The 12,290-nt window shown below is 38.1% G+C and overlaps 1 protein-coding gene across 2 annotated transcripts in view; it reads right to left on the reverse strand.

The window, feature by feature from the left end:
• Window positions 1-12,290, reverse strand: part of LOC143233408 (paired box protein Pax-6-like) — a 239,046-nt gene that overhangs the window by 32,237 nt on the left and 194,519 nt on the right. For both annotated transcript variants that reach the window (XM_076469620.1, XM_076469621.1), the window contains exons 3-4: window positions 8,288-8,440; window positions 5,151-5,306 (exon numbers count right to left, since the gene is read on the reverse strand). In XM_076469620.1, the coding sequence (XP_076325735.1) occupies window positions 5,151-5,306; window positions 8,288-8,440 (309 nt within the window). The remainder of the gene's footprint in view (window positions 1-5,150; window positions 5,307-8,287; window positions 8,441-12,290) is intronic.

Raw genomic sequence — 12,290 nt, forward strand, 5'->3', positions numbered from 1 at the left:
AACCATTCATTACCTAAAGTTCCAACAGTAAAGCAACACTTTTTGTTTTTAAGATAAATGGCTCTCGGACTGCTTGCCGTAAGAGATTTCGTAATATCCTGTCCCCTGTTTCAAGTAAAACGTTGTGAAAACAGATTTTATGATGCGATGTAATACAATAGTTTATTATTGATCGATAACAGTAACTAACACATTCTGATCGCTTTGATAATGACAACAATGCCATGATGTATTCATTACCATTAAACGTACCATGTTAATATGCAAATTCACTAAACCACACCAAATGATGACAAAAAAAAATCAGATTCTAATAATTCTGAATTTGTAACAATGTTTCCCTTTGGTTGAAATATTCCAAAACAAGGTGTTTAGTAGCTCAGAAGCAAGTCTTATAATGTAAATTTCAGAATTCAATTTCCGTGGTTGACACGCCGCATGTAATTCGTTGTACTGTTTTGCGCTTAAGCCAACAAGCAAGCAAATCAAAACCAAAACCAGCTGCTAGAAGTGAACATAGTCACTTCTTTACTACGTGATATAATTTGAAACTTGTTCCACGAGAAAAATCTCAGACTAACAGTTTTAACGTGTATAAAAGCTGACACTTCTGTTTCCAGGTTTCCAAAAATGCAAATGTGTATTTGCATTCGACCACAAGCTTCACTTACATCTGCAATACCGGTTAATCAGAAGGTTTAATGCTAAGTAATTTCAATGCCGGTGGTAGACAGAACACAGAGAGCCCATTGTGATTAACGTCAACAATATTACTCGGTTCCTTGCGTCATCATATGTTTATTATACATCTATTTAAACATGGTATAATCTTGGCCATAGCTTATCCTACACCATTCTGTTTTATTCCTTTCAATGTGACCAAAAATTAAAAAATGTTAGAGGCTTTGTTTCTTGATAGTTTTAAAGCGCAAGGCTCTAAAATGGGCTGTCTGTACTTTAACTACCACGGACATAAAAATCCGGTTTTTAAGGTCGTAACTCTGCACACTTATCACTGAGACAATGGAAGAGGAGGCGAATATTAATTGCATGCTTGGTAGTCGGTAGAGTTTTATATGGGTAATATTTGACAGTTCACAATTCTATATGTGTAATATCTGACAGATCATTGTTCTGTGGACGCAGCGTCTGGCAGTCCATCGTTCTCTATTGTTTTGCGGACGCAACGTCTGGCAGTCCACCGTTCTCTATTGTTTTGCAGACGCAACGTCTGGCAGTCCACCGTTCTCTATTGTTCTGTGGACGCAACGTCTGGCAGTCCACCGTTCTCTATTGTTTTGCAGACGCAACGTCTGGCAGTCCACCGTTCTCTATTGTTCTGTGGACGCAACGTCTGGCAGTCCACCGTTCTCTATTGTTCTGCGAACGCAGTGCCTGGTAGTCCACCGTTCTCTATTGTTCTGCGGACGCAGTGCCTCGCAGGCCACCGTTCTCTATTGTTCTGTGGATGCAACGTCTGGCAGTCCACCGTTCTCTATTGTTCTGCGGACGCAGTGCCTCACAGTCCACCGTTCTCTATTATTCTGTGGATGCAACGTCTGGCAGTCCACCGTTCTCTATTGTTCTGTGGACGCAACGTCTGGCAGTCCACCGTTCTCTATTGTTTTGCAGACGCAACGTCTGGCAGTCCACCGTTCTTTATTGCTCTGCGAACGCAACGTCTGGCAGTCCACCGTTCTCTATTGTTCTGTGGACGCAACGTCTGGCAGTCCACCGTTCTCTATTGTTTTGCAGACGCAACGTCTGGCAGTCCACCGTTCTCTATTGTTCTGTGGACGCAACGTCTGGCAGTCCACCGTTCTCTATTGTTTTGCAGACGCAACGTCTGGCAGTCCACCGTTCTCTATTGTTCTGTGGACGCAACGTCTGGCAGTCCACCGTTCTCTATTGTTCTGCGAACGCAGTGCCTGGTAGTCCACCGTTCTCTATTGTTCTGCGGACGCAGTGCCTCGCAGGCCACCGTTCTCTATTGTTCTGTGGATGCAACGTCTGGCAGTCCACCGTTCTCTATTGTTCTGCGGACGCAGTGCCTCACAGTCCACCGTTCTCTATTATTCTGTGGATGCAACGTCTGGCAGTCCACCGTTCTCTATTGTTCTGTGGACGCAACGTCTGGCAGTCCACCGTTCTCTATTGTTTTGCAGACGCAACGTCTGGCAGTCCACCGTTCTTTATTGCTCTGCGAACGCAACGTCTGGCAGTCCACCGTTCTCTATTGTTCTGTGGACGCAACGTCTGGCAGTCCACCGTTCTCTATTGTTCTGCGAACGCAGTGCCTGGTAGTCCACCGTTCTCTATTGTTCTGCGGACGCAGTGCCTCGCAGGCCACCGTTCTCTATTGTTCTGTGGATGCAACGTCTGGCAGTCCACCGTTCTCTATTGTTCTGCGGACGCAGTGTATGGCAGTCCATCGTTCTCTATTGTTCTGCGGACGCAGTGCCTCACAGTCCACCGTTCTCTATTATTCTGTGGATGCAACGTCTGGCAGTCCACCGTTCTCTATTGTTCTGCGAACGCAGTGCCTGACAGTCCACCGTTCTCTATTGTTCTGTGGACGAAGTGCCTGGGTGTCCACTGTTTTGTAGTGATAGTGTTGGCTACTTTTTAACTTCTTATTAATGACATTCTTTATGAGGGCAAGACATCTTTGGGCTTTCTGTTGTGTCCACTGCGGAGATTTGAACCTTGGATTTTAGCGTTTTAATTTCGTAAACTTGTCGCCGATCATCCGAGGAACTATTGCTTCACTGTTTCTTTGAAAATAAGAGCAAAGCTACGCAATGGGGTATATGTGCTCTGCCCACCACAGGTATTAAAACCCGGTTTCTAGCGTTGTAACTAGATATTTTACGTATTTTCCTTTTGGCTTTTGAAATTAACTTGTCCAATAGTTTGTGATTATTACTCATATGGAATAGTATATTTTCCTTATTTATTTAAACAACACCTCATCACTTGGTTGCCATACAATTACATTAATTTATTTTCTAATTACTTTCCATAAAAACCCATAAGTTACACAATAAAATGTAACAAGTTACATAAAATTAACATATTTAGGTAACTGGATACTTAAACTTCTAATTTTTTAAATATTTTTATAAGCTACTCGAGAATGTTACGTTTTTACAATATTACGGTGGTACTTATGGAACATTACGGAATGCCACGTCTAAAACTGAATAGATTATACTTTAGTGCAAATGTCTTAACTGCAGTTCTAATTCCACCGCCCAGTGTTTATTGACCAGTCTGCCTAGTCCTTGTAGATTGAAACAACAGCATCTACCGTACTAATCCCACTAGTCTGTGTTGATTCACCAGTCTGTCCAGTCCTTGTAGATTGAAACAACAGCATCTACCGTTCTAGTCCAACCTCCCAGTGTTGATTCACCAGTCTGTCCAGTTCTTGTAGATTGAAACAACAGCATCTACCGTTCTAGTCCCATCACCCTGTGTTGATTCACCAGTCTGTCCAGTCCTTGTAGATTGAAACAACAGCATCTGCCGTTCTAGTCCCACCACCCTGTGTTGATTCGCCAATCTGTCCAGTCCTTGTAGATTGAAACAACAGCATCTACCGTTCTAGTCCAACCTCCCAGTGTTGATTCACCAGTCTGTCCAGTTCTTGTAGATTGAAACAACAGCATCTACCGTTCTAGTCCCATCACCCTGTGTTGATTCACCAGTCTGTCCAGTCCTTGTAGATTGAAACAACAGCATCTACCGTTCTAATTGAAACAACCATCACCCTCCCAGTGTTGATTCACCAGTCTGTCCAGTCCTTGTTGATTGAAACAACAGCATCTACCGTACTAATCCCACCAGTCTGTGTTGATTCACCAGTCTGTCCAGTCCTTGTAGATTGAAACAACAGCATCTACCGTTCTAATCCAACCTCCCTGTGTTGATTCACCAGTCTGTCCAGTCCTTGTAGATTGAAACAACAGCATCTACCGTTCTAATCCGACCACCCTGTGTTGATTCACCAGTCTGTCCAGTCCTTGTAGATTGAAACAACAGCATCTACCGTTCTAATCCCACCTCCCAGTGTTGATTCACCAGTCTGTCCAGTCCTTGTAGATTGAAACAACAGCATCTACCGTTCTAATCCCACCTACCAGTGTTGATTCGCCAGTCTGTCCAGTCCTTGTAGATTGAAACAACAGCATCTACCGTTCTAATCCCACCTACCAGTGTTGATTCGCCAGTCTGTCCAGTCCTTGTAGATTGAAACAACAAATCGGAAATTTTGTCGAAATATTTTATAAAACCTACCGCTGATTCGCTAGAAAGCAACATTTTGATACTATGCGAATTATTGTGTTTACTTTTAAAAAAACGAAATTTATACAATTTCTTCTTGTTTCTTACTCTAACTCTTTAGGGTGGTCAAGCGTGTTAAGGCGTGCGACTCCTAATCTGAGGGTCGCGGGTTCGTATCCCCGTTACACCAAACATGCTAACCCTTGAAGGCATTATAGTGTGACGGTCAATCCCACTATTCTTTGGTAAAAGAGTAGCCCAAGAGTTGTCGGTGGGTGGTGATGACTAGCTGCCTTTCCTCTAGTCTCACACTGCTAAATTAGGGACGGCTAGCACAGATAGCCCTAGAGTAGCTTTGTGCGAAATTCAAAAACAAGCAAACAATTCTTTAGGGGCGCCATCTACTATTCATATTAATATGATACAACACAACTTATGGTAATTATCTTTTATTACACAGTTATCAATCAATAATTAATTTCAACATATAGCTCGTGATATTTTCGCGCACTTATCATCCCAACAAGTGAGGGCTTATTTGTTAACAATTCGCGCACAGTTACACAAGGGTTATAATAGCTTGTATATCCTAATTTAGAAGTGCTAGACCAGAAACGTGGCAGCTTGTCAACACCAGCCACCGCCAACTTTTAAGCTTCTCAAACAAGTGGTGTTGATGGTGACATTATAACGCCCCCTCTGCTCAGATCCTTAACCATCAAATAGGTAATGGTATGGTGGTAATTCAACCACTGCTTTGATTTCTAAAAACAAATATATAGACATAGATTGATATAAGCTATGAAATAAAATTTTTTAATAACTCTGCAACCGAAAATGGCTCTGAAAGAAATAAGACTTACTCTCAGAAATAAGACGTTCTCGAATTTCCCAAGCAAAGATTGTGGGATTCTCTCCCTTGTACTGCTCTATTTTCGTTACTACCGTTGGAGTCGCCACCTTCGGTTTACTCCCTCCTATAATTCCTGCACGTAAAGATCCGACTTCGTAGCAACGTCCTGCATGGAAAAAATAATTGTAAGGATGCACTTTCAAGCTACATAGAGTCATCTGCTCGCAGTGTTTGTATGTGTCTATAAATATTAGGTTGTCCAGAAATAAATGTCGGAATCCTCATGATGATACTAAGAAGCTGAATATTTTATCCAACGTTTGTCGCTTACAAGGTGTCTTAATTGTATGCTGTTTCAACTCTACTCAGAGTAAGTTTCACAACTCTTAAGGCAGCATGGACAAGAATGACTTTCGTCTGATTTTCCTATACGACTTCAAACATGGACGAAAAGCTACCGAAACTATATGGAACATTAACCAGGCATTCGGCTCTGGATCTGTTACTGAACGTATAGTTCAGCGTTGATTTCAAAGGTCTTGAAAACCACGAAGGTCGTGTAAGGAAGCCATCCTTAGATGAAAACACATTAATGGAAGCAGTTGAAACAGACCCTCGCACAACAGTAAGTGAGCTTGTAGAAAAGCTAGACACAAGAAAATCAACCATTGCCAACCACCTGAGTGTGATTGGAAAGACGAACAAGTTGGATAAGTGGGTTCCACATGAACTGACTGAAGATCAACAAAACTGGCGTTAGGAGACCTGTCAAGGATGACGCTCCAAAAATTGAACGAATTGAGAATCGAGATTCTGCCTCATCTATCTCACACCCCAGACCTTTCCCTCACAGATTTTCATTTTCTCAAGCATTTTGACAACTTTTTGAACAATAAACACTTTCAAAACCACACAGCTTCAGAAGAAGCTTTCAGGGAGTTCATTGGCTACTGAAATTTTGATTTCTACAACATAAACAGCGTCGCTACACGTTGACAAAAGTGTGTTGAAGCAACTAGTGCTTATTTTAATTAAAGCATGTTTTACAACACTGGTTTATATTTCTCCAAATTTCGCAGTTCAAAAACGACATTCATTTCTTGACAACCTAATACAAACAATGGCAAACAGCAACACACGTCACAATATAAATATTCAAATTACCTGGTTCAGATTAAGTCGCTATCGTTAACTGTAAATAGCATCTGTTGTTTGTAAAATCAATTGGGTTGTCAGTGACAAGGTCTTACGTTAATGAATATGTTTGTGATTTATATCTGACAAAGTGACTTTGTTTAACGCGATGACTAATTAGTAATAATGATCAAACGTTTTCGTATAATTCAGTACTAGTATTTATATTGTATTTAATGTTTCTAGAACAGTTACCAGTCCTTCTAGCTCCAGAAGGTAACGTCCACTAAGGACTCGAGTGACAGTTCAACCACACAAGAAAACAAGGTTTTTAACCTTTTAAGTAACGCTGTTAAATGGAGACTGTTTCATCCTCAGTAACAAGTTTCACTGAACAATAAACGTGGATTAAAGTGAACTGAATTCACACCTAAAATAAGAACGTTTTAATAATTTTAATGAAAATGGATTCAATCTTTTGTTTCCTATATTATTTAAACACGTTTTATCAGCCATTTTGAACAATACATAAAATAGATCTTACCACTATTAAAATCCATTAACTTTTATATTTCTATGAAACAGTTAAGTGATAGAGGTGTGTGAGTTAGAAAGTTGTAAGATGAATGTTTACTAACCTGAACTTCCTTCACTCTGTGTTATAATATTAATAATAACTAATCCTATTTCTTACTCCCCTTAGTTACATAATCTACCAATAAGTTATTCACAGAACTATTATGTAAATAACACCAGTTTTTCGTTTATTTATAAACAGTAGCAGCCTGCCAGTTAACGGTTAAATTATACTGATTTCCGGAAGCACAGAAATGGTTAAAGTTTGATTTAACAGTACGTTTCACAATATAGTCGTATGTTCTTTTAAAATTCGTAAAATTGTTGTCCGATGAAGGCTCCCGTAAGATGGTCGACAGCTCGCAAATAAAAGTGTTTAAACGTAACGCGCACTCCATGTTTAACTGTACAAACTAGTTGTTAGTAAAATAAATCTTCCTTGTCTGTTCCGAAAAATTTCTCTCAAAAATATTTTAATAATAATATCTACTAAATTGTAGTTTATGGCAAGTAATAACATTTCAGTCTTCATAAACCTCTTAAACAATATAACTTCATAATTTTCTAATCTACATCATCTGGGAGGGACGTGATCTTGTGGTTAGCGTGTTCGACTGTGGATCGAAGAGTCTAAGGTTCGAGGTGTGGCAATTCTGGGTACTTTCTACACTTTTAGAAAGGCGCATAGTGAAAATAACAGTCATTTCGGTCATTTGTGGCGGTGGGTGATGCAGGCTGGCTTCTTTCCCTCTGATTAGAGTTCAAAATGAGGGACTTCTATATTTGAAAAGTTGAGGTTTCTAATCCGAACGTTCAATTCACGCGCGTACAAAGCGCCTTTCAGGTTGAAAATCGTAATGCCATGTATCTAATTTACTACACAGACGATTTCGTATATTTGGTCCAATAGTATAGGCTAAAGAAATGTACTCCAATATTTAATCTCTTCCGATTTATTACAGATAAATTGTATTTTGGAAGTAACAACCATAAACACAGATAACACCAGTTTTCTTCCTTCTACCAATTACTTACAGTGTCATCCATGTTCAAGTAACATCAAGGTGGCAACAATATTAAAATATTGTGATTGGCCAAACCTGTTTAATAAAATATTTGTGTGTGTGTATGTGTTTTTTTATAACAAAACCACATTAGGGGGAGCTACCTGCTGAGTCCACCGATGGAATAAAATATTACCGCGTCCAAACATTTATATACTTACTTACTAAATTAATTTTATAATCACGTAATAATAAGAACGATAAAATTTTAAATTATATTGTCCGTCGATGAGCAATGGTAAGTTTCCGGATTTACAAAGTTAAAATCCGTGGTTCGATTCTTTGTGGTGGACAGAGCATAGGTAGTTTACTGTGAAACTTTACATTGTAAGAACAACACCTAAATAAACTGAAGAAATGAAATTATATTTACCTAGAATCTTATTGACTGCACTATGTGACGTCAGAAGCTGACGTGCAAAGTCGTAAGGTCGGAGTCCATATGGTGAAAATTCAGAGGGTAACGACCTATGTGACGTAATTGTTTCTCCTAATGAAGTTCTGAGATACATAGGATTGATATTACCTGTTTAAAAATAAATAATAATAGAAAATTTAAAAATACAGTTAACTAAATTTCACATTAAACTTTTAGTGTTTAAACACAAAATATCAAAATCTGTTTAATCACAAAATTCTGTTTAACTCGGTGCATCTTGACCACACTTAGTTTCTTCGAACGGTAAACATCCAGTAAAACTAAAACAACCTCACAGCAGTTTATACAAGTGATTTCAGTTATCGTTTATAATTGTACGAGACCCGTCATCTTTAGAAGTCGATATAGAACAGCTAATTAGGTTGGATCCTAATACTGAAATGACGACGGAAGAAGGATGACGAATTAGTCTGAATGATAAATCTGACATAAGGACGGAAGAAGGATGGTTAATTAGTCTGAATGATAAATCTAACATAAGGACGGAAGAAGGATGGTTAATTAGTCTGAATGATAATACTGAAATAAGAACGGAAGAAGAATGGCTAATTAGTTTGAATGATAAATCTGAAATAAGGACGGAAGAAGGATGGCTAATTAGTCTGGATCATAATAGTGAAATACGGACGGAAATATGATGGTTAATTAGTGTGGATCATAATAGTGAAATAAGGACGGAAGAAGAATGGCTAATTAGTCTGAATGATAATACTGAAATAACAACGGAAGAATAATGGCTAACTAGTCCGAATAATAATACTGAAATGAAAAAGGAAAAAGGATGGTTAATTAGTCTGGATCGTAAGAGTGAAATAAGGACGGAGGAAGAATGGTTAATTAGTCTGAATGATAATAATGAAATGAAAACGGAAGAAGAAAGGCAAATTAGTCTCAAAGATAAAACTGAAATAACAACAGATGAAGGATGGGTAACTAGCCTGGCACGCAGTAGTGAAATAAGGACGAAAGAAGGATGGCTAATTAGTCCGAATGATAATACTGAAATAAGGACGGAAAAAGGATGGTTAATTAGCGTGTATCATAATAGCGAAATAAAGACAGAAGATGGAAGGTTAATTAGTCTGGATCGTAATAGTGAAATAAGGATGGAAGAAGGATGGCTAATTAGTCTGAATGATAATACTGAAATAAGGACGAAAGAATAATGGCTAATTAGTCTGAATGATAATACTGAAATAACAACGGAAGAATAATGGCTAACTAGTCCGAATAATAATACTGAAATGAAAAAGGAAAAAGGATGGTTAATTAGTCTGGATCGTAAAAGTGAAATAAGGACGGAGGAAGAATGGTTAATTAGTCTGAATGATAATAATGAAATGAAAACGGAAGAAGAACGGCAAATTAGTCTCAAAGATAAAACTGAAATAACAACAGATGAAGGATGGCTAACTAGCCTGGCACGCAGTAGTGAAATAAGGACGAAAGAAGGATGGCTAATTAGTCCGAATGATAATACTGAAATAAGGACGGAAAAAGGATGGTTAATTAGCGTGTATCATAATAGCAAAATAAAGACAGAAGATGGAAGGTTAATTAGTCTGGATCGTAATAGTGAAATAAGGATGGAAGAAGGACGGCTAATTAGTCTGAATGATAATACTGAAATAAGGACGAAAGAATAATGGCTAATTAGTCTGAATGATAATTCTGAAATAAGAACAGAATATAAATGGCTAAGGTCTGAATGATAAATCTAAAATCAGGACTAAAGAAGGATGGATAATTAGTCTGAATGATAAATATGAAACAAGGACGGAAGAAGGATGGCTAATTAGTCTGAATGATAAGAATGAAATAAGGACGGAAGAAGAATGGCTAATTGGTTTGAATGATAAGAATGAAATAAGGACGGAAGAAGAATGGCTAATTAGTCTGGATCGTAAGAGTGAAATAAAGACGAAAAAAGGATGGTTAATTAGTGTTGATTGTAATACTGAAATAGAGACGGAAGAAGGATGGTTAATTTGTTTGTCTGTTTTGTTTTTCTTACAGCAAAGCCACATAGGGCTATCTGCTCAGCCCACCGAGGGGATTCGAACCCCTGATTTTAGCGTTGTAAATCCGGAAACATACCGCTGTACTAGCAGGGGGCGGATGGTACATTAGTCTGGATCATAATACTGAAATAAAGACGGAAGAAGATGGCTAATTAGTCTGAACGATAATACTGAAATAAAGACAAAAGAAGAATGGCTAATTAGTCTGAATGATAACAATGAAATAAGGACGGAAGAATGATGGTTAATTCGTGTGGATCATAATAGTGAAATAAAGATGGAAGAAGGATGGTTAATTAGTCTGGTTCGTAATAGTGAAATAAGGACAAACAAAAAATGGGTAATTAGTTTGGATCGTAATAGTGAAATAAGGACGGAAGAAGGATAGCTAATTACTCTGAATGATAATACTGCAATAAGGACGGAAGCAGGATGGCTAAATAGTCTGGATCGTAATAGTGAAATAAGGACGGGAGAAGGGTGGCTAATTAGTCTGAATGATAATACTGAAATAAGGACGGAAGAAGGATGGCTAATTAGTCTGAATGATAATACTGAAATAAGGACGGAAGAAGGATGGCTAATTAGTATGGATCATAATAGTGAAATAAGGACGGAAGAAGAATGGTTAATTAGTGTGGATCATAACAGTGAAATAAAGACGGAAGAAGGATGGCTAATTAGTACGGATCATAATAGTGAAATAAGGACGGAAGAAGGATGGTTAATTTGTCTGAATTAGAAGACTGAAATAAGGACGGAAGAAGGATGGCTAATTAGTCTGGATCATAATAGTGAAATAAGGACGGAAAAAGGATGGTTAATTAGTTTGGATCATAATAGTGAAATAAAGACGGAAGAAGAACGGCTAATTAGTCTGGATGGTAACAGAGAAATAAGGACGGAAGAAGAATGGCTAATTAGTCTGAATGATAATACTGAAATAAGGACGGAAGAACGATAGTTAATTAGTTATTTTGGAACAAAGGACTCCAAAGAAGGAGCCCCCGCTAGTACAGCGGTATGTCTGTGGATTTACAACGTTAAAATCATGGGTTTGATTCCCCTGGATGGGCTCAGCAGATAGCCCAATGTGGCTTTGCTGTAAGAAAACACACACACAAACGAAGGACTTCATGAGAAATATATATAAGACACAAGCATTTAACGTGTATGAAGTGGAAGGAAGGAATACAGATAAAACAGAGATAACCTGAACAAAGAAACAGCTAATTTAGTAGCAGGAGTTGCTTTATCTCTATTTGTACGTAATATCCCACAACGGTGTAAATAATCTATTACATCATGCAACAGAGTGAAAGTTAGAAAATTGTAAAATGTACATTTACTTTAAGCATAGCAAAAATACAAACAAATTAACCCTTTCTTGTCATTTTTGAAAAAAAAAAATAGGTATGACAGCCTTATTGTAGACTCATAATGATAAAGAGCTATTGAACATCGCTGTAGGACGTTGTGGGTTACAGCACCCAAAGGAAAACAAACCAATAAACTCACAGTAAAACAACTGGCTAGTAATAATAAAACTAAGGTTTCTTTTAAGTATGCGATTGTCAAGTCAATAAAAGATATCTTAGAAAAAAGACAACTGATGTTAAGGAATGACCAGATCAATCACGTGATATCAATTCGATTGAAAATTTATGGACTGTGGTAAACCGAGATCGCAAGTCAAACACGTAAGATGAACTTTTTGAAGATGACATTGAATCACTCAGGAATACCTGTACAAACTTTATACTGTACGTATGCCATGTGAAGCAGTACTGAATGATATGTTGACTGAATGCTTATGAAACTAGTTTATGTTATTTTGAGTTTCGATTTGTTTTTTAATGTTCGAGTATAAGAGAGAAACTTGTTTGATCATTTTGTAGACTAATTGGAATAAGGAG

The sequence above is a fragment of the Tachypleus tridentatus genome, chromosome 12, assembly GCF_004210375.1.
Source record: "Tachypleus tridentatus isolate NWPU-2018 chromosome 12, ASM421037v1, whole genome shotgun sequence".
NCBI classification, from domain to species: domain Eukaryota; kingdom Metazoa; phylum Arthropoda; class Merostomata; order Xiphosura; family Limulidae; genus Tachypleus; species Tachypleus tridentatus.